The sequence below is a fragment of the Micromesistius poutassou genome (genome assembly GCF_964030765.1).
Source record: "Micromesistius poutassou genome assembly, chromosome: 13".
Lineage (NCBI taxonomy): Eukaryota > Metazoa > Chordata > Actinopteri > Gadiformes > Gadidae > Micromesistius > Micromesistius poutassou.
The window spans coordinates 17,169,897-17,193,657 of record NC_140283.1 but is presented as its reverse complement, the minus strand read 5'-3'; the positions used below and the strand labels follow the sequence as shown (position 1 = coordinate 17,193,657).

General features: G+C 46.7%; 1 protein-coding gene across 1 annotated transcript in view; it reads right to left on the bottom strand.

The window, feature by feature from the left end:
* LOC311356975 (A disintegrin and metalloproteinase with thrombospondin motifs 20) overlaps window positions 1-23,761 on the bottom strand; it is a gene marked incomplete at both ends in the record, with an annotated part of 84,960 nt that overhangs the window by 316 nt on the left and 60,883 nt on the right. The window contains 11 exon segments of the mRNA XM_084476842.1: window positions 241-345; window positions 773-864; window positions 2,457-2,590; window positions 3,076-3,170; window positions 3,544-3,638; window positions 4,673-4,799; window positions 5,499-5,699; window positions 6,668-6,847; window positions 8,479-8,625; window positions 8,627-8,653; window positions 12,999-13,166. Coding sequence (XP_084332968.1) covers window positions 241-345; window positions 773-864; window positions 2,457-2,590; window positions 3,076-3,170; window positions 3,544-3,638; window positions 4,673-4,799; window positions 5,499-5,699; window positions 6,668-6,847; window positions 8,479-8,625; window positions 8,627-8,653; window positions 12,999-13,166 — 1,371 coding nt within the window.

Below are 23,761 nucleotides of genomic sequence, written 5' to 3'. Positions count from 1 at the left end.
TGTGGTTCCCTAGTGTTTTGGTGCTTTGGGCCCAGAACCCACCAATTCCTTTGTGCAGTAAAATATGCAACACTTCTCATTACCATGTCGGAAAAGGGGATAGTGGAAATGCCTCTATCTATATTGTAAATCTATACAGTATTCACCCTTTACGTTTCCAAGGTAGTCATGCATAACGAAACAGATAAGACATAAGAGCATGCATATGGATGTTTGAAAAAATGTTGGTTGAACCCATACCTCTGATCTGTGGACTTTGACGGAGACGTAGTTACCCTGAGAGGTCCACTTTGTGGCCTCTGCCACTGCCAGACCGGTCCCCGTCAGGTTAATGCTGAACTGGCCCTGGGAACACATGCACAACACATAGTGTTACAACTGACCCCAGTCCCTGTCAGGTTAATGCTGAACTAACAACACACAATTGTCACCCACAAATCTACTATTGGGACAGCTATTTTCGTTTTGTACCTGTACTGGCCGTTTTTTTTACTGTGCAAAAAGAGATACGTATATATATATATATATATATAGTAGGGGTTGTGTCTTTAACATCCGTTCAGGATAACACACAGCCCAATCAGAACAAGTACCTTAGCGTATAGTGCGCACTACAGCATCGACACTCGAGCAGCAGGTTTGAAACACACTACTAATGACACACTGTGTCATTATCAATCTATCTTATCTATCTATCTTATCTAGCTATCTATCAATCACAGCAACCGCACTTGAGCATTAGGTTTGGAGCATTAGGTTTGAACACACGTACCTGCGGACACTTGGCTGCGCTGTAGCAGTCCCCCGCTGAAGCAAAGGGCACCGGGCGACCCAGGAGGGTGTGGGAGAACTGGAGGTCTGTGGCTGGCGGACACACAGAAGAAACGTAAGTACAGCGTGGTATCGTCAACACAGATAGCAGGTTCAAATCAAAACATTTTCTTGTAATGTCAGGGTTGAGGAAGCCTGACCCATCGCCAGACCCGTTCACAAATCACGCATTCTTCGGGAACCTCTCCGTTCATTGTGGATTATCAACGTGTGCAGACCAAAATGCCTCTAGAGACAATCGGATGGACCTTCAACCAATCAGAGCCACTAAACGTGTCGCACATATGCGGTAGCCATCTTGGTGCTTCAAATAACACACAAGGCCCGAGACACTTCTGGTTCCCAGGCTAGGCTTCTTGAGGTTCTTGCTGAATATTTCTGTCTACGTTTCCACCTGGAACATTTTTCCAGAGCACCTGCAATATGAATTCTTCTCAGCCTCACTTGGTATAGAAGCGTCTGCTAAATGACTAAAATGTGACTCAATGTTTTCAAGAGGTTTCCAATCATTACCCGGTAACAATCAGAGACAAAACGCAGCACAAGGAGAGGTTACTGTTAACATTTCCCATAATCTAAATATATGCTTGCATTCCGGCTTTGAAGATCTCGCTGTACATGAATCTCATCCAATATGTTTTCCTCGCTTTTTGTGTTCCCATACGTTAGTGTGTACATTAAACACAAACACATTGCTCTTCCACACTATATCACTCAGCCAACTGAAATGACCTCTGACCCTTTGTACACGTTCTGGGGGGGGTGGGGGTGGGGGTTTCCAATTTTCGTCATGCACGGCAAGCGTGACCGAGAGGGGAGGGGTGGGGGGGCGGTGGGGGACCACCCCCAACCGCATAATCTCCCCCTTCATCTTGAAGTCATTATTGACATGCTCTAGTTTATTTCGTTTTTCCGTTCTCCTATTCCTCCTCCTTCCTCCTCTTCCTCCTCCTCCTCCTCCTCCCACGATGTTCCTCCTCCTCCTCCTCCTCCCATGCTGTTCCTCTTTCTCCTCCTCCCATCCTCCTCCTCCTCCTCCCAGGCTGTTCCTCTTTCTCCTCCTCCCATCCTCCTCCTCCTCCTCCTCTTCTTCTACTAATCTCTCGTCAACTTGATGGCCAAATGAGTAGCATGCAGAGAGAGAGAGAGATGCAGGGGGAGGTGTGGGGGAGAAAAGTTATGTGCACACACACACAAACATGCATACATACATACTGTATGTACACACGCACAAACACCAACGCACGCATACAGTCACACATACACACACACACACACACACACACACACACACACACACACACACAGGCACACACACACACACACTACATGAAAGATGGCTCTAACTGTTATATTAGGGGCTCAAATTTCCTCGGCTGATGATGTGAGAGAGCAAATGATTCCACAGGAGAGAGAGAGAGAGAGAGAGAGAGAGAGAGAGAGAGAGAGAGAGAGAGAGAGAGAGAGAAAGACAAAGAGAGAGATAGAGAGAGAGAGCGAGAGTGGTGTGTGTGAGATAAAACAGGCCCGTCAAAAATGGCAGTTAGCCAGGGGAGGGCGCTGGGGTTGAGGTGATGGTTAAAACGACAACCTGCGGTCTCGTAAAACATGGGCTAATTACTCACTCATGATCCTCAGCGAGTCCAGGTCCAGGCGCACCTTTCGGAACAGCGTGTAGCCGGCCGTGGTGTAGTCATGACGACACTCGCAGTCCTGCCGCCGGCTGCCGTTGTACGGACACTGGAAGGGGTTCAGCAGCCTGCGGGCCAATCAGGTGCGGCCATGGGGGAGGACAGGCAAGTTGTGAGTTCTAATCTGTGTCAGCTGTCAAAAGTTGTAATCCACTTTTTTGTTTAGCATTCTCTTCGTCACGTAATGCGGGGTGATCCCTGTTCGACCCTGTAACTCGACGACTCTGAATTGATCGTTTTATTGGTTTATTTCATGTTGTGTTTATCCCCTTGTTAACCGCTTTGTACTTAACCACTTTTTTGCTGTTTAGTGTTGAAAGCATACCATCAATAAAGTTTGAGTTGATGTATTTATATAGCATCCTTCAAACACAAAGGAAACAATCAAAAGCGATCGTTCGCAGCAGAAGAGGCGTCGTTAACATGCCATCATCGTTAACATGCCATCATCGTTACCATTCCATCATCGTTACCATTCCATCATCGTTACCATGCCACCATCGTTACCATGCCACCGGGGAGTCTTCTGTAGAACCTGCCGCTGATCTCTCACCTGTGTCCGTACACCTCCGAGTAGTTGTCCGTCTGCCCGCTGCGCAGCGTCACATACTCCTTGGGGAAGTCGCTCTGCATCTCCGCACAATAAATCTACCAACACCCAGCGGCCCAGACAGGGAGGGAGGGAGGGAGGGAGAGAGGGAGGGAGAGAGGGAGGGAGGGAGGGAGAGAGAGAGAGAGGGAGAGAGGGAGGGAGGGAGGGAGAGAGGGAGGGAGAGAGGGAGGGAGAGAGGGAGAGAGGGAGGGAGAGAGGGAGGGAGAGAGGGAGGGAGGGAGGGAGAGAAGGAGGGAGGGAGGGAGGGAGGGAGGGAGGTAGGGAGGGAGGGAGGGAGGATAAAGAGGCAGGAAATACCATCATGATATATACTTCGGCGAGATTGTTCCCTAAGCCGGACTGACGACATGTCGGGAGAGCCAATGCACCCCCCCCACCCCCCCAACCCGATGAAGGAATCCCACCCACCTGGAGGATCCGGGGCCCGACCCGGAGGTAGAACTCCCCGTCCATTCTCACACCCTGCTGCATCTGCACCTCCCGGCAGGAGGTGAACTGCTGGCCTGGAGGGGTGGAGGAGAGGAGAGGGGGGGGGGGGGGGGGGGGGGGCGGGGGACGACACAAGATGGAGGAATGTGTTGAGGAGATGGAAAAGGTGCGAGTGACACGGAACACATCAGCCCTCGGCGGAGAGGAGGATATGAAAAGGATGAAAAAGGCGAGTGAGCGCTCGGTCATAAGGAACGCCACACACTGCGTCGACCCCCCCCCCCCCACCCTGCCCCCCCCCTCCCACCCCCCTCCCCCCCCCGCCCCCTCCGCCGCCAGATTAGCTGATTAGCATTAATAGGTGACCGCCGTGCGAGACGCCACCCGAGCGTGTCATTTTAATTTCGGCCGGGGCCCGGAGTTGGCAGGCGGGCGGCGCAGCCACCCAGCGCTCGGCGCGGCATTTCGACGCCGGCGTCCAAACGTTCTGAAACGTTGCGCGTGAAGCCGCAACGTAACGCGCTAGGGGCCCCCCTGGGACCCCGAAAACGTTGCGGTTTTTGCAATGCATGCAGAACGCATTGCGTCGCGATGTGTAGGAAAACTGACGGGGAGGATTGGTGTTGGAACCACTGCATACGTTTATGTGTGTGTTCTTTTATGAACGTAATCAGATACGGAGTTGGCTCCTATACGCAGCATGGCCGATTTAATGCTATGATTGTGCGCTACAACATTCCTGGGTGGCAGCAAGCCATACGTGACTCAATCGTCTGAAGGTTGGAGTTCGTACATGTGAAGATGTTGGCAGACCGTTTGGAGAGGGGAGGGGAGGGGAGGGGAGGGGAGGGGAGGGGAGGGGAGGAGAGGGGAGGAGAGGAGAGGAGTGGACAGGAGAAGAGAGGAGATGAGAGGAGAAGAGAGGAGAGGAGTGCAGACAAAAAGAGAGGCGCAGGGAGGTGGAGGTGGAGGTGAGGTGGAGGTGAGGGGAGGAGAGGTGAGGGGAGGAGAGGAGATGGGAGGGGAGGAAAGGAGCAGAGAAAAGAAGAGAGACTAGATGAGGAGAAGAGAGGAGGAGGAGGAGGAGAGGAGAGGAGGTTAACCGTACATTCTGTCTCCCTGCAGGCTGCGCGGGCCTCTGGTCTGTCGGCTGCACAGTGTTTGGACGGCTGGCCTTTAGCCGTGAGACACTCCACCTGGCGCTCCATCACACCCGCGCCGCACGTCTGGGAGCACTGCTCACACACACACACACACACACACACACACAAATAACACAGACGCACACACACACACACACACACAGTTACCATCGTGAGAACAGTATGAAAATGAACAATCAATAGTCTAAACGAGTCCTCTAACCTCTAGGGACAGGGGTTTGCTCATGGGGGTACCGTTTAAGGATCACAGGGGGTACTTAGCCTGGGAACCAGAACAATCTGCCAGCTCATGTTCAATTTTCTCTGGCGTACGCGTTCAGACAGATTTCTATTGGACCTGGCCCGGGTAGCGCCAATCCAAACCGTTTATTGAATACGGGCTTTAATACGATGACTGTAAAGAGCGCTCTATGGGAACGCCGTTAAACAATTTAGATGTCTGCCACGTTGTGTTAGACGTTCAATCGCTCTGACTGGTTGTAGGTCTATCCTGCTCAATAAATGTAACTTCTATCCAAGCGTTTCCAGAGGGCCTCACGGTCTGTGAGAGCATGGGCCTTGGAAATCGAAAATGAACTCAGAGTTTCAAAACGTTTCCAGTTCGCGTTTGCAAATTAACCTGGCGACGTCAAACCGCGGTGTAATTGCAGCCACACATTGCCGTTTTAATATCGGTTATTAACTATTGTAAAATAATTCCACCTCAAGAACGCCCCCCTTGATTAGATGATCGAGGGGCCCCTGCTCGGGGACAGGGGGCCACCGTCATACCTTGGTCCAGGGGCCGACCTTCCAGGAGGCCGTGTGGGGGCAGACCCTGAGGAGGCACTGCTTGGCGTGCGGCGGCTGGGGGGGAGGGCACTGGGCGCTGGGGGAGGCGAGGCGGGCGTAGGGGTGAGGGCCGGGGGAGGACGGGGCCCCGGAGCATGACACCATGCGGTGCTGGTAGCCCACACCGCAGCTGACAGAGCACTGGTATGAGCACACACACACACACATGTGTGTGTTACACCACATGTATACAAGCGCACACACACACACACACACATACACACACGTTACACCACATGCACGCAAGCAGACAGACAAACCACAAACACACAAGAAGACACACACATGCACACAAGAACACATGCACACAAGCAGAAACACACACATGCCACGTGAACACAAAATCACACGTGCGCGCGCACACACACACACTCACACACACACACACACACACACACACACTAAACCACAGGCATGCATACATTCACACACAAAAAAAACAAACACACGCGATCACAAAGAAAATAACACACACATGGAGACAAACACATTCACACGTTCAAGTATACACATTCACACAGTCAATCACAGAAAGTCAGACACATGAATGCACACACACACACATGCACACACAAACGCACACACGCATGAACACAAACAGGTACGGCATTAATCTAAAGCATCTCACCACGTACAAAGCCGTTGTGTTTGTAAAGAGCTAATACACTAAATCACCACATCTGCTTCCAACTACGCCCGCACTCTTTCTCCTTAATCCCACAGACTCCCCAGCGCTGTGCTTCATTAAATCATAAACCCGTTCCCTGAACCTCGCCCTGAATGGCATCTCAGTTATTCCAGCTATTACCGCGTCAATTCTATCTATTGAGTTAGATTTTTTTTTTGTATGAGGTCATCCGGTTCTATCGTCGGAAACCAGCCTTAGTGGAAAAGGTAGTCGAGTCTCCTCGGGAGCAATGGTGGGTTACCGTCATGATTCCTTTTCTATAGCTTACACAGACAGGGGACGCCACGCCTCTCTGCCCAGAGCAGTTAGGGCGCGGCTGCGTGAGGCCAGGCTGGACGTTCAGCGAGTTTGGCTGTGTTGGTGTGACGTTGATGTAGGGGGTGGTGGTGGGGGGTGGGGGGTGGGGGGGGTTCTCTCTCACCTGGGTCCAAGCCCCGGTCATCCAGGTGTGGAGGCAGGGAGCTCCTCTACACACCTGCCGGGAGGGGGGCCGGTCCGGGGAGGAGGCCCCGCAGCGGTCCTCCTGCACGGGGGTCATCCCGGGACCCACGCAGCCCACCGCCCGGCCCATCGTGCCCGCGGCGCCGCAGGTGGCGTTGCACTGCGAGAGAGGGGGAGAGAGAGAGAGAGAGAGAGAGAGAGAGAGAGAGAGAGAGAGAGAGAGAGAGAGAGAGAGAGAGACACCGGCCATCTTTAGAAAAGCTTTTAATCGTTTTTGTGTGTGTTTGTATGCCCTTCACCCCACCCTCTTGACGTAAACGTGCCATATAATGTCTGTATGTATATACGGTTTGCATGCAAAAATACATAAACAGATTTTTGATCGATTTGTGACATAACAAGTTGCTCTTCCACTTTTAAAACTAAAATCTTCTTCAGCTCCCTTTTTCGTTGGATCATTCATCTAACTTTAAAAAGAAAGTGGAAAAAATGTGCTCTCTTGTCGATATGATGATGCAAAAAAAAAAACACGTGACTCAAATCTTCTATCCTGTCCTTGACTCTAAACTCAGGGAAACCGGGGGGTGAAAACGAGCCCTCCTCTCACTCGCCCCCGATCCAGCCCTCCGTACGGCGGAGGAGCAGGGCTGAGCTCTGCATGGTTATGCTCACGGCTCAGGGGCTGAGCAGACACCGAGGTCCGATGCCAGATGATAGGCAGTGGGGGCAGTGTTGTGCTTTGAAGCCTGCGCGGGGATGGTTCTCATTCAACCCTCCAGCCCCCCAACCCCCCAACCCCCAACCCGCTAACCGTGAGCCGCCACAGAGACAGATGTGCCCCTAATAGTCCGGCAGACATGTGAACGTCATGTTTGATGTCATTGCTCATGACATGGCTCCGCTTACTCCGAATGACGACGAACAGACCCCCCGAATAAATCAGATTTTCCCCTCCGCGTGGGAACGTCCGTGAGGTCAGATATTTCGGTGTGAAGGTACAACCCTGACCCTAACCCTGCTAGCGTGCGCTGTGTTCTTCTTGTCCGTGCCGGTGCCAGCGAAAGAGATCTAGTGGCTGAACTGTAAACTGTTCCTCGGGTTTTTCAGGACATAAAGGGAGTCATAAAAGGAGTAAACATGTGCATGCTTTTCAAGTGGACGCCGCACTGATTCCCTTACATGGAACTCTTTTTAGCTACTTCAGCTACTAGCACTGAGCAGGCACAGACACACACACAGACACACACACAGACACACACACACACACACAACACACACACACACACACACACACACAGTGCTGCTAGAGGGGCATAATAACGTCATCCTTCACAAAGAGAAAATCGAGAGAAAAACAGAATCATGTGACGCGAGAGAGCATCGTGCCATCTTCACTGAAACAGATATCATCCAACTTGTGGGGCGAGAGAGAGAGAGAGAGACTGAGAAACATTTACATTGATCGACGACATAAATTCAGCGTTTTACTTCTTATGATGTTATTAAGGGTTATCAAGGTTTGCATTAAGCATCAGAAAATGTTGTTCCATGAAATACATTACAATCTCACGTCATTTCAGTCTTAATAGTTAGGATACAGGGATGAGAGAGAGAGAGAGAGAGAGAGAGAGAGAGAGAGAGAGAGTGAGAGAGAGAGAGAGAGAGAGAGAGAGAGAGAGAGAGAGAGAGAGAGAGAGGAGAGAGAGCGAGCGATGCGAGCGAGAGAGAGAGAGAGAGAGAGAGCGAGAGCGAGAGAGAGATACAGGGATACAGAGCGATGGGATATCTTACATCTTGCCACTCTCCAGCCAGCCAGGTGTAGCGAGGGCACTCGCTGGTGAGACAGGCCTGGCGGTCAGCGGGCCGGGCACCAGGGTCACAGCGCTCGGGGCCCACCCGCCCGCTGCCCTTCAGCCTGCAGTACACGTGACGGCTCTGGCAGCCCCGGCCCACAGCTCACAGAACACTGGGGACAACAAGGACGCACCAGAACAGACCTTATTGTCCAGCCGGAAATGAGCGTTTTGTCTATATTTTGGAGGACATTGCGTATAGACATATTCACAAATACATTAAAAAAATTAAATATAAACATGTAAATAATATAAACGTAATTCCACAAATGCGTATTTGTTTTTGTCCGGTATAGTGCAACCTGCGTGTGTGTGCGTGCGTGCGTGCGTGCGTGTGTGTGTGCGTGTGTGTGCACGTGGCTCGCACCCACAGAGATGACACACATGCAGTCAGTGTCCCTATATTTCTCCCTCTGCTTTGCAGCAGGTTGTAAATGATACCGTTGAAGGGGAAGTCACATGACCCACTACCACAATGACGCACTATCATCATCCCAGGATCTCTGGCGGGTGTTACGGCAACAGGAGTTTACCATATTTAAAGTTAGCTCACATGAGTCCGACAGGCACCGTATCAGTTCAATCTATCGGACGGCACATGGAAATGTTTAAAAGTATAGACGGGGTCCCGGATGATAAGTCGTCGGGTCTTTTCAGAGGAATTAGGTTGGACTCAAACCGTAAAATTCCCCGGAAAAGACGTTTGGTCACACTTTGGGTGATGCTGGTGCTAAAGCCGATAGAATAGAAGAGGTTTGAAGCTTCTGGAAGTATCGCACGAGACACTTCACACGCGTATAGCGTTTCACGTCCGAGTGATTAGTGATTAAAGTACAAATCACGAGCGATTTGTACTTTCTCACTCTCTCTTTCTGTGAGACACACACACACACACACACACAATCTCAACATAGTACTTATATTAAATTATGTATGAACCTGAACTTTAATTGACCTGCCACATACACGTCACACTCAACTCACACACATTTGTACTCATGCAATATTCATCATCAACCGTCCTTCCCTTTAATTTGGCCGACCCCTCCCCCGGTCTCATGAATATTTAAATGCACCCATACAGCAGAGGTCTTTGCAGTTTTTTTTTCTCTCCAAAAAAGAAAAAAACGACTTCTAAAGAAAGAATTCCGGCCTTTCGGCTCGCAGGGCCCACGGAACAAAGACGCTCTATATCTCCGGTGACATCTCTTTGATGTGCCCCGCGGCATGGAGGTACCTGCATGCAGAGGAAGTCATGCTCGTCAGCATCGGAACCGATTGCAACCGAGTTGGCCTTTAATCTAACCTCAAAGAGACCCCGAGACGGGGGGACGGCCGCGTCTCTGCTAAGCAGACGGGGAACCAGAGCATAAAACCTGGAGTATCCAGTTTCCACCGAGCGCCAGATGTATTTGTGGTTTCATATGTACATAATATATATATAATATATACTATATTGTTATTGTTATATTATATATATATATATAATATATATATATATATATATCTCATATAATATATATATCATATAATTATATATATATATATATCATTTTTAGGTATGGGGTGAGTTAATATGTCGTTATGGGCTATCCTCATGGGATGCGTGCTTGTAAATGGTCCAGCACGTGGTCAGAGCCCCTGGCCAGCTTGGCCCGCAGAACAAAGTATCGCATGCATCATCATCATCATCATCATCATCATCATCATCATCATCATCATCATCATGAGAACTTTTCCAAACGTAAAACCAAGATGTGATTATTTGTAAAAAAAAACGAAAAAAAAAACATAATCTTTAAATCCTGTGGACATAAAAGCTGTGAAACAAGTTCACATTTCCTACACCGGGGAAACAAAGGGTCTCTAGACGAGCGTGTTGAGGTGTGACGGCTGACAGCCTAGCACCCCGTTAGAGCCCCGGCGCCGCTGTGGACGGGACCGTGGGTCCCCAGGTTCTGAAGGAACGCCAGGATGTGTTTACGAGTGTCCCCCCTCTTCGTTCCATGAAAGGATGTCCCATCCCCCCGTGCTACCAGGCCTACTTAACAGCAACACACACACAGACTCACACACACACATAAACAAATACCAACTTTAGTCAAACACTCACACACACAAAAACACACACTCACACACACAAACACACACTTTAGTGAAATGCATACACACACTTGAGTCAAGCAAACACACATGTACACACATACACGCATGTACACTTTAACATTCATAGACACTTTAGTCAAAAAACAGACACAAGCACCGACACACTCAAACACACAAACACTTGCGCACACTTTTTTCAAACACACACACACACACATACGATCACACACATTTTGGTCAAACACATATACACACACACACACACTTGAGGGTCTCTGAGGGTCTTGTTGTTTCTGAGAGTTGTCCCAGGCGTGGATGTTCAGATATAAAACATGTCTTCTCGCTCTAGTTGAGGATTTCATGGTTGCTGGTGGTATGTGGAAGGAGATGATTGTTTCCAGACTCCGGTTGATAGAGAGAGAGAGAGCGCGAGAGAGACAGAGACAGAGAAACAGAGAAAGAGGGAGTGAGAGAGACAGACAGAGCCACAGAAAGACAGAGAAAGACAGAGAGCGAGAAAGAGAAAGAGAGAGAGAGACAGAGAGAGAGAGACAGAGATAGAGAGAGACAGAGAGAGAGAGAGAGAGAGAGAGAGAGAGAGAGAGAAGTCACATGACTTGGCCAAGGTAATGGGTGGTATGCTAAAATAGTGTCTAGAAATTGCCAACCAAAAAAACTAAACGTCTTAGCCATGGAGGCCTTCTGCGACTCCTCTGGGATTAGCAGTCTGATGGCGACAGCCAATCAGATTGTTTTCCCAAGCAGCTCATTCTGAGGGAAAGGTTGTTTAGGGCGGTCCCACTAGCAGAGATGTGGCTGGACCAAGTGGCAGCCATGACAGTGTGTGTAGCCTAGGTGGAAGTAGTAGCTCAGTGATGGGAGAAAAGGGGCGTTGCTCGTTCGTTTGCTTCGTATTGGTTTTCCACCGATCATTGTTGTCGGATCTGTAAGCTCATATTTGACTATTAGCAGCAAACAGCCAGCAAACGTTAACTGTAAAAAGTTGTTTGTAAAGGTTTCAAATCAACACTGTGTGGACGGGTCACTGTAGAAATAATATTATTGACTATTCTGAACGTTTCGACTACTTGCGCAAATCAGTTTCTGTTCGGTAGAATATCTCTGTATAGAAACAGGGAACAAGGCTTAACGCCGACCCCTCCGTTTCTGTGCCGTCTCACCCCTGGAGTTCTGCTGCTTTAACATTGGAGGAGTGGTGGACCAGCGACTATGGTGGAAGACACCGGCATGCAGTTCCTCTAACAGCCTCTAGGTGGTTCACGGTGGACGGATGCAGAAATACCCATCCACCAGTCAAAAGGACTGGTGGGACACCAGTCAAAATGGGATTTCATTCTCGAATCATTTGTTTCGTCGTTCGGGGAGTATCTCAAGAGGCGGCAATTCAAATCACGCCCTCAATGTGCCAAACACAGACTGTATCTGCTGCTGCTGGCAAAACCTCAAACAACGGCTACATCTTCAAAGTGGTCGTGGGTGAACCAATCACGGGTGACGTCACGGACCCTACGTCCGCATTTATCACAGTCTAAGGGCTGGACCCCCTGTTCATACGAGTAGTCGGGGCAGCACGGGCACACCTTCTGCCGTCATGCCTTCATGGATGCAGAATTCCGGAACACCGGAGCCACGCGGTGCACGGTCCAACCCGGGGCTCAGGCGCTGGCGGACAGCGTTATTTATGTTCATTATACACATCAGGTGTGCTGCGTAAACAGACAACACACAGCCCGTGGTGTTTAGCTCTCCACGGAGGGAAGGCTTTCAGAACACGTAAACTGGTTCTTTTTTTATGGGCGAGTGCTCTGTGTGTGTGTGTTTGTGTGTGAGAGAGTTTATGTTGTTTATGATTATGTCGTTTATGTTTGTGTGTGTGTGCGTGCGCGTGTGTGTATGTGTCCTACATCTGTGCCCCCCCTGCTTAACTGCTTTGTGGTTATGGTTTGTGCCGTGAACAGTTTGATGTCACTTAACACGGCTTCTCCCCCCAAGTGGCAATTGGGTATTCTACAAGAGAGTGTGTGTGTATGTGTGTGCGTATGTTTGTGTCTGTGTGTGCGCGTATGTATTTGTGTGTATGTGTATATGTGTGTGTGCGTGTGCATTTATGTGTGTGTGTGTGTGTGTGTATATGTATGTGTGTATATGTGAGTGTATGTGTGTATATGTGAGTGTATGTGTGTATATGTGAGTGTATGTGTGTGTGTGTATGCGTGTGTGTAGATGTCTGTGTCTGTGTGCGAGTGTGCGTGTTTGTCGTAGTGTGTGTGTGTGTGTGTGTGTATGGACCGTTTTGATTGCGTGTGCGTGCTTGCGTATGTATGCACATACCTCGGTCCACCTGTTAGCCTTCCACATGGGGCAGGCCCCGCTGCGGCAGGCCTTCTGGGCCCGCGGCCGGGGCAGATGGCCGCAGTGCTGCTCCTCCGTTTGGGTCCCGTTGGGGTAGACACAGGCTATCTCCCTCTGACTGCTGCCTCGACCACAGCTCACAGAACACTGGGGGGGGAGAGAGAGAGAGAGAGAGAGAGAGAGAGAGAGAGAGAGAGAGAGAGAGAGAGAGAGAGAGAGAAACATAGAGAAGAGAGAGACGGGGAAGATGGGAGAGCCAGAGAGAGAGTGAGACAGAGACAGAGACAGAGACAGAGACAGAGAGACATAGAGCGAGAGGGAAGATGGGAGAGGGTCAGAGAGAGAGAGAGAGAGAGAGAGAGAGAGAGAGAGAGAGAGAGAGAGAGAGAGAGAGAGGGAGAGACAATGTTGTTAGCACACTCTGGTTAAATTACATGCTGCAAACATTTGCTTCGATTTACAATACACATCTTGTGTTCTTCATTTTAATCCCTTTATTTAACCACAGTTTGGTTAAATATCCTCGCTGCGTCCCACGCATCCATTTTATCCGTGAGTAACTATGATATATTTAGACACGGGGGACATGTTCAAAACAGCTTGTTGTACTGTTTGTCACGACCGAGAGAATACATTATCAACACATTTAAGCCGACCACAGAAAAAGAAAAAAATGCTCCAATGCATTTTTCAGGGCCGGTCGACGCCATAGCCCTACTCTCCTCGCCATGCGGAATGTGCTGCGCTATTTAACCTGTAAACAGAGGGATTACTCCCTAAAACCTCCCCCCCCAACCCCCCTCAGCAGGCTGGAGACCAGAGGGGAACCAGGAAGACAGGACTCAGACAGAGACTAGAGGAGGCCTGCGCACGGCTAGACGGGACATCTGGATCCCGTTAGGGAGGGAGAGGAGGGGTGAGGTGAGGGGGGGGGGGGGGGGGGGGAGAGCGGCGGAAGAAGATGGCAGGAAGAGGAAGTAGAACCGGAGAAGGAGAAGGGGTACGAATAAATATGAGCCATGTTTTGATTCGGATTTGTTTAGGCCTATCGTGTTAGTGTAAGTCACTCTGGGGGGAAAAAACTGTCAACTGAATGGAAATCGAATATGAGTGATTAAGGAAAATTCTGGAAAAAAAAATGAGAAAGTAGTGTGAAATGATGCGGCCAGATTGCAATTAGGGTGCCGGGTGTTTCCATCCCCTGAGCGAGTGCCCGTGGACAAAGGCCGCTCGGGAATATTTAGCATGCTGGAAATCGAAGGCCATTTATCCACGACGACGCAGGGTTTTTTGGTTCGTGGCACATTTTCCAGTCCAGATAATAAACATAATATCGCACTGTTCTGCCCACTAATTGTGACCTCAGAGTGTTGCGTAACTCTCAACCCCTGTCACGTCTCCACACGTTCGTGATGAGGGGAGGACTTGGACTCAGACTATGAGGACGCGTGCGATGATGGAAGATGCTTCTTTTTATGTGAATCTTTCCGTGTACATTTTCTTTTAATAAACTTTTTTTTTCGTTTACCCTCGTGAGAATTGGAATCAATCTGTCTTTCTCCAGGACAGACCTGAGGAAGACAATTCTGTTTTAGTACAGCTCTCTCTCCCTCTCCCTCTCTCTCTCTCTCCCTCTCCCTCTCCCTCTCCCTCTCTCTCTCTCTCTCCTTTAGTTTGAGTTTCAGTATGGGGGCAGACGTTGACACTGCACACACACACACACACACACACACACACACACACACACACACACACACACGCATGCTCCAGGTTGTCATTACTGAGGCATTTTAAACACAGGGCTGTGTCAGCTGACGGGTTGGGTGGCTGGGTGGGTGGGTGGGTGGGTGGGTGGGTGGGTGGATGTGGTGGGGGGTAGGACATCAAAGCCCGCCCGGAGCTCAGGGACAGGAACCTAAGTGTGGAGGATCCACATACCCGGTACATGATAAGTGCAACTCAGTCCCTTCCGCCTCAGACACAAGCAAATATGTTGAGAGAGCGAGAGAGAGAGGGAGAGAGATAGAGAGAGACAGAGAGAGAGAGAGAGAGAGAGACAGAGAGAGAGAGAGCCTATAGCCCCTCCTTACTGCTGTAAAAGTAGAGAGGGGAAAAACGAGGGAAAGAGAGGGAGGGAGGAAAAGAAAAAAAAAGAAGCAGCAAAGGAATCGCAGCCATACGGGCTGTGCTTCTTGGCTGAACTGTATCTTCCTCCTCCGCCACCACCAACACCACCAACACCACCACCACCACCACCACCACCACCACCATCGCCACCTCCTCCTCCTCCAAAAAAAACCCTCATCTGCCAGCCATTAGCTAATCAGCGGTGCCGGAGCACGGGGGGGAAACTGGGGGGACGGGAGCGACCGAGTGGACCAAGGAGACTCTACCACCGAGGGAGAGCCTGGAGAGAGGAAGGACCCAGGACTCAGGACCGGGTGCTCAGACCCCCAGGCCGCCGCCTCACTCAGCCACAGCCCGCCCAGGTAAGACTCTCTCTCTTCCACCTATTGTAGCTCGAAGCTGGGGTAGGGGAGGGGGGGTGGACTGTGCTGTTTACCGTCTATTCTATGGATAGCTGTTGTAAACAAGGCTTTGGAGCGCAGGGGACAGCAGAGAAGAGAGAGAGAGAGAGACAGAGAGAGAGACAGAGAGAGAGAAAGAGAGAGAGAGAGAGAGCTAGAGGGTCGCTCTTGCTTTGAGTTCTGTGAATGGTTTGCTGTTCCACATCGCCGGGGAGAACGCGGTGATGATCGATAACGTCTTTGGCGAGGACGCAGAGTTACGATTTACGAACACAGAGCAGAAAGCTTTCGACGGAGGGCAATCCAAAAAAACAACAGAGCGAGGAGAAATCGAGAGATTCACACGGGAGTTGGTATTCCTGGGGACAGACTTCTATATTTACCCAACCCCACAGCAATTCATTTTAGGGGGCTAACTGGGGGGAACCCCAAAAGTTGAACCAACCATAATAAAATTTAAGGAAAATGACAGGGGAGGAGAAAATCAGGGATAAAAATAAAGACACCGCTGTACAAAAAAAAGACTACTATTTGCAGCAACAACCGCACACTCGCATGCCTCGACTTTGCCACAATGTCGGAAAAACACTTTTAAAAAAAACGTACAAAAGTGACTCTTTGTTTAGTCACACAACACCCCCTCCCCCCCAAACCCACTCAAGAAAAAAAAAAAACGGATCAGGTCAGCGCATTGCAGAGAAGAAGATAAGTGATATTTAGGAACGTGAAAGCCATAATTAAACAGCAGGCAGCAGACTCTGCCTGGTCTGCGTGGGGCTTTCAAGTGGCATTCCTGCGCTGCAGTGCTTGTGTTTCAGTGGGGGGACTCCGGAGCAGCTCATGTAATTGAGTGCCAAACCGAAGCCGGCTAATTTATGTTTGTTCTGCTCGGTATGCTGAGCTGTTGGTACAACAGCCTGGGGCCGCATGTGGAAGTGGCTGATAAAAGAAGATGTTGGGTTTAATTGTTTGATTCTAACGATAGTGATGAGGGGGAAAAAAAAAAAAAAACACGTAAGAAAAAATAAGAAAAAACAGTAAGAAAAGATGAGAAGAGAAATTACAACTTGAGTACAAGAAGATATTAATGTATTATAATTTTGTAAAGACTTAATTATAACGAATACCGACAGGTTTTGAGGGAAAATATTTAAAATCAATTTATCTATGAGCCTTGCAGGACTGGCTGAAGGTGGAACCAAGATGGCCGCCTCTCTGAAAGGGACCCAGAAGGTAAGAGGACAAGGCAACAGCAACTCATGACAGCATGTCGGCATGGAAACGGTTGAAGGAAAATGTTGGGTGAGGTCGGCCTTTCAGAATATAGATATCTTTTTTTGTATTAACCTTTTAAAAATCTGCTAGTTACTTGAATATGGATTGGAATGCACTGAACACTATAGGTCAGGGGTTGTCAGATAATATATAAATGTTGGTTATTAGGAAGATGCATGATGCTCACACAGCTCACGGCTGTTTAAGATTCTTAACATTACATTACTCAAGCCTCTGTACTTGTGCTAACCTATACCAAATGTCTCAGAAAATATCATTAACTTTGCTTTTTAAATAAAATGAAATAAGAAATAAAACACCCAATGAAAGTATCAAAACAAAGACATTAGAAAGAAAGCACATTCTCCCCAGCAGCGTAAGAACTCAAAAGGGGAGTATTGTGTGGTATATGTATATTGACTGAACCTAATTGATCCCATATAACAAAGTCAGAGCGCCAAGCTTGAATTCCAATCACATTGCAGCGGCCTAACCTACGCAAAAGAAACCCTAATACCCAGCACATGGTAACTGTACTTTTCACTGACTCTGGAAAAGAGATTGGCCTCGACCTGGAGCAAGAACAGACTTGTAAGAGCTGTCTGAAGATCTGAGGTCTGGAAATTTAACACCTTGAGCGGCCAACGCCAGCGTTATGTGTCTATCAGATTACACAGCTATCGGCTCCATGCATGTACTGTACAGAAATACAACATGATGCATGTGTTATGCCTTGGTCTCACAGTGTCTAATCAAAAAAATGCCTATGGCTATGTAGAGATAACTTTATCAACAACCATTTGTTCTTCTGGTGACACTAAAACTCAAAAGATAATAGAACAAACAAAGTCTAAAAACTAAAAATAGGGTCACAAACATTATCTGGTCACATACCCACAGAGCGAGAGAGAGAGAGAGAGAGAGAGAGAGAGAGAGGGGGGGGGAATAGATAGTGAAAGAGAGAAGGAAAGGGCAAGAGAGAAAAAGACAAAGGGAAAGATAAATAAAGGAGAGAGAGAGACAGAGATAAATTGTGAGTACTCAGGGTCAAGTCTGTACTCTGTTTACCAAGTATTGTACACAGAGGGCAGGCATACAGAGTGAATAGCGAGCACACAGACAGGCACAGACTTTTTTCCATCCAGGTTCCGTTCTGCAAGTCAAAACAACATGTTGTCACCAGGAGACAGCTGGTGAGAGCGGCGTCCGAAGGGGTAAGGGAATGTTGTCGGAACACATAGATCTTCCTCACCAGCGCTGCTTTTAGGGTCAACCCCAGATAAGTCTCTCAGGACAGACTTGCTTTTAAAGAAAGGCCCCAGACTACACGTCTGTACTATAGCGAGCCACGTTATTTGTAATCGGATCCTGAAGTCCAGAAGCGGCTCCAAAGGTATTTTTCGACCAATCACGCCTTGAGCTATGCATTACAATCAACTTCCTTGGTTTGTTTCCGTGGAGGATGTATGTTCTTGAATACCGTGACGTGATTAGTCAAAATACGTTGAATCAGTTCCTGGATCTGGTTACTAAAAATGTGGCTACCTTAAGCACAGAAATGTAGGCTGGAGCAAGAAAAGAAAAAAGTCTGTCTTGAGAGAATACCCCATGATAGTTTAATAAGCCTATCTAGAATCAATGTGATCCGACACGGTACTTTAATCCAACGATTGAAGTCCTATCCAATTAAATGAGTTACCGTGTAATTCAACTCAAATGTCTTGTAAACTCGTCTTTGAACAATGTTTCGATTAAACGGTGGCTCACAAGGGACCTGTTGACCTCAGCGATGCATTAATTCGATGACTGATGGAAGGAGAATCATGTGGAAAGCATTCTCTAACAGTATCAACACGGCTATAGATATATCGGACGGCAGCGACGGAAGCTGGACTAAGAGGCTTTTCGTCAGGATCCCATTCAACGTGGTGTGCCAGTTAAGCTAAACCATGCTCATTCCTTACCCATGAACTCAAATAAACACCCCGCTGAGCATGGCCCTCTAGAGTTTCTCCAACACCATTTCCTTTTAAGTCAACACCACTCAGAAAAGACAAACTGTGCAACCATAAGTCAACATGAAATGACAAAACGGCTCAGTATTTCCGTCTGTCTAAACACAGTGCCTGGAAACTCTTTTCCTTTTTTTTTTCCTTCCATCGTGGCGCTGTAGCTGAGGCATTCCGTGCCTCTTGCTAGAGCGGGTGCGGTTAAGTCAGGTAGCGATGACAAGGCCTTAATGATAAATGCCGGCCTTGATGGCACGGCTTTGACCGGGCGGGGGGGTTGAATGAGATGAGGCGAGACATTATAAAGGGGTAACCTTTAACACAGAACATTCAAGGCCAAACTCTCTCTCTCTGTTAAATGTCACCCAGCTGGCTTTTTTTCCTTCTTTAAAACTGGGACGGTAACTGTGGTAACTTAGGGGGGTTTGCGCTAAAGGTGATTTGGAACCATTCCACAATCCTGTGCTTAATGTATCATGGGTATACACATTGCTAGGGAAACTAGGTTGTTTTCTTGAGGTGATTTGGAAAAGTGCCAAGCACTTAGATGTGCGCGCCACTGCGCTAGTAGTATGCTAGGTCCTGCCAGCTAGCCTTTCGTTGTATGCCACTACCTACGTCACTCTGGGAAGTGCTGGTGTTTTAAATGGCCCGAATGGCTGGTGCTAGTGGTTAAGTTAAGATTGATGATTGGATCAGACCCTGTACAATCACCAACTATTCTGGTGTATACTGGAGCAGAAGTAATTGAGGAACTAGCCACACATGTTCTATACGTATTATACTCTTAGTCTGCCATCTTTTTAACAGATGTATGCCCAGAGAAAAGGTTATTTGGGGGATAGTAAAGAAAGAGCTTTTGGGCATGTTGAATATTTGAGATTGGCTGATATTCCAGCTTTTCTAATCTGCTAGGACTATAATTGGTCCAGGTGTTGAATGACTACAGGGCTCAATTGAACTTGGCTCCATTAGCCCCTTTAAAAAAAATCCCAAACCAGAGAATCTTCTAGTTAATGAAGTCCACAGTTATGTTAAGGTTAGAGCAATGGGAGTGTGCGACACATGTTCTCTATTACGATGTACCTCGGAGCCAAACACACGGCCCAGTGTTTTATAGGGCTGGTACACAGCCTTTTCATGTCACATCAACAACAAACTTTAACAGCCATCTTGTGAATCTTTCAAAACATGCTCATCTACTCCACATATTGGGGAAAGCCAAGAACAAGCTTGTGTATGGATAGAGGTGTTCTAGTTAAAGTTCACTATTCATTTGACATTCTTTGCTCATGTAGAAATGAAATATCTCTTTGTTTAAATGTCCTTATAGGCTACATATTGATGGTTTATTAGTACATAATGCTCATCTTTTCCGTATCATTTTAAGGATGGAGGCCATTGTGTTCGGGCTCATAAAACTATGCATCACTTACGTCTACAGCAGTGGTAACATTACTTGAAAGTAATGAGTACTGAATTATACAGCTAGGGTGATTCTAATAACCCTGAAGCCTTTGATACTTTTTATTAGGTCTATGGTGGGAAGACATGTTATCCTAGTTGATTTTTCAACACTTCCAACAGAATAAATCCCAGATGATGCCATCTGGGATCGATATATGCCGATATAGGCTGAGAGTCCCTTTCCTTTTTCCTCCACCAAAGTCTCTCAATGAATGTTGTTTGTGGTCAACTGATGTTTCCTGTGGCTGAGGAATACTTGTCAACACCAAAAGTATACCATAATGTCTAGATTAAAGTCAACTGTTCCAAGCCACAACATGGCACACGATATTTCAGACTCCCACTGTGATGCCTCAGATGGCAGATGTTTGGAATGACAAAAGTGTTTAGTTCTTACTTGAAAGAGGGGCAGATGACTGATTACCCTGTTTATATATATATGTATATATAGAATGAGTCCAAGACTCGTAGCATAATACGAATTATAATTTACGACTTGAAATGAAATAACCAAAAACAGAAATATTAAATTTCTCTGAACCCCATTGACTACCGCTACAATGTACAGAGTGTACTACTACTACTACTAAGTGCCATATCTTGATAATTTTCTACCAATGTTTTCAGATAATCTTTGGTTTCTTATCTGCAATGAATTCTCTGAATTATCTGATTCAAGAACATTCCACAATCTGGAACTACTTAATCTTGAATTTTAATCTTAAAACAAACTAATCATCAATTGCATCATTTGTCTTTCGAAGTTCTGTTGAAGTACAAAAAACAGACCGCTCTATCCCCCAGTTTCCCAGTGTAAGGTTGTCAGCCAACTCGAGTTTCAACCAAGCCCACGAAGAGAGCCAACTCTCAGTGTTGAGGGAACCTTCCAGATTGAACATGTGCAAGTGCCCCCTTTCTAGACCAAACTAGCAATGTGGGCTGCATCAGGAAACACAAGCCCAACGATGTCACGATCATATGACCTCTGGGTGACAGGTTTGGAGAATATCCCTACCTAGAATCCCCTTGGGGGCAGCAATTGGTAGGTTGGTGGGCTGGGGGGACCAGAAAGTATGTGTAGTGTTGTGCATGTGGATTTCATTTTAAGCAACAGATTTTTAGTTCAGAGAGTGATTTCGACGAGGATCTCGGTCAATCAGAGACTCTGAATGCCTTGGCAGGAAATGGTTTGTTTTCGTTAGCAACATACACGGGTCAATTACTGAAATGGTGCCGCGGTCTGCCATTGTTCAGCCCTACCGCCTACGTGACTGAATGGGTTCATCTTTAAAAGGTGATCATCATTACTGGATGGTGTTTACCTTGCTGCTAATTCATAAGAGACTGTGCTGCTTTATAACTGGAGGTTGGGCAAATAAACTCAAATTTGGTGTCGTTTTGTGTCTGATCTTTTTTTTGTATGCTTCTAAAGTTAATTGAATAGGCTGTAATGTGCATGAATGTGCATATCATTGTTGTTGTTTTTTAAAGGGTTTAAGAAATATTTTTATAAAGGAAATCACTGCTTTTATTCAAATCTGTTTTATAATATAAATATTTATAAAAATACACTATTATTATTAGATAAATTGTGTTTCTATGTACATAGATATAAGCTAAAAAACTGGGCCAAATGTCAAAGGGGGAATACTGAGCGTTATCTTAATATATAATAATGTATAAATTAGTAGTTCAACTGATTTGTCTCATGATTGCCAAAGATTTTCAAATTTGGATACATTTCACCAAACAAACTCATTAAACTCATTATATACACTCATATACAAATTAACTATTTAACTTGGAATGCCAATAACTCACTCCCAGATCTCAGATTGTTACAACTTGTACATGTAGAGGTATTACAAAAGCAGAAATTTTATCTGGAACATTGGCCAAGTGTAAAAGTATAACTTTGTGTTTGAGAAATAAAAAAATATTCTGCTCTGATGCTGCTGAAAGAAGAGGAATGTACACAAGGTAAGGAGCATTCTACGGCCCAGAATGCAATATGCTTTGATGATACTATGCAACACAAGATACACAACTATACTTCCAACTCATGTGAATAGAATTTAAATTGGAAACTACATTATAGTGTTCAACACAAACTTTCTAAATTCACATCTGTGACCATTTGCACAGTTGATGAATTGCCTGTTTAATCAAGCTTAATAACAGTTAATCAAGCTAACAATTGATTATCTAGTAGTCCACATTGCGTTCAATTACAATTAATCAGATCCCCAGCTGAAGAACCCCCTCTGGGATCAATGCAGTACAACGTTATCTTAGTATTTGGTTACCATAACCTTGATTACTGGGGCCTGGGGGCATTCAGACCCTCAGTGATTAAGAACCACAGATGGCCTTGACTGTTTCAGGTTAATAAACGCTCAACTCTGTGATTCTGTCCTAATTTTTCGGTAGGATTAAGGCGGCGTCCGATTCTTATTAAAAACGTTTTAAGCGTTAATGTGGGTGCCTTTAATAAACTAAACAACCGTAGGCACCACTGATAATGAATAAAAATATTTCTCTAGTAATCGTTATACTATGCTTTGCCACCTGCAAAGCATCGCTATTAAGATAAATTGTAAACAGATGTTGGCAAACTCTGCCAAAGCTTGATTTGGATGGACTGGGTATGCTGCTCTATGTGACATTACCAAATAAAACACTCCAGCATCCAATAACACAATCAAAAGAATCAACTGATGTAATGAAAGGGCCGCCAGTGCTTGGATCGTGTGGTTACTATGGGAGATGGGTCATTGGCAGGGTCTGATAGGTTAATGATGGGATCACACTGAGTAGTGTGTGGTCGGGTGTTTACTATGAGCAAGTATAACATGTATGGCATAAGCATGACCGAAGGTAAGCCAAGGGTGCTCATTAATTTCCACACCTGCACTGTGTCACTAAGACTAGATCAAACAAGGATGACTGAGGATAATCATTATAAACTAGGATGGCAAGAGAGAGGTTTATCCATTTAGTTTGTATAGGGGATCAGTTGTTGACTTCTGCGTATTTCTAATAAACCATGATCAAATCAATACTGCAACAAATATACATGAATTTCAGTTTAGGATGGTCATAAACTTTGATATGACAATGTAAAAAATGTGAATTTGATGTATTTACAAACTATAAGAAGAAAATAAATACTCCTACTAAATACATGTGTCCAATATTACTATCCTTTGTCAAATTGTAGGGAGAAATCTGTTCTTTGAGGCCATTAATATGCTGCATTGAGAAACAACACAAATTTCACAACACTTTATTTAATAATCTTTACAGTGGGCAAAGCTAATTCCACATGTTGATGTGTTTTTTGAATGTAAATAAAATAAATAGAAGAATATGAAAAAGATGCCAAGTGACAAGATAGGCAGAGTTTACCCCCCCACTAGAGGGAGAGGGGAAACTATCTCTGAATGGGGGGAGGATCATGAGA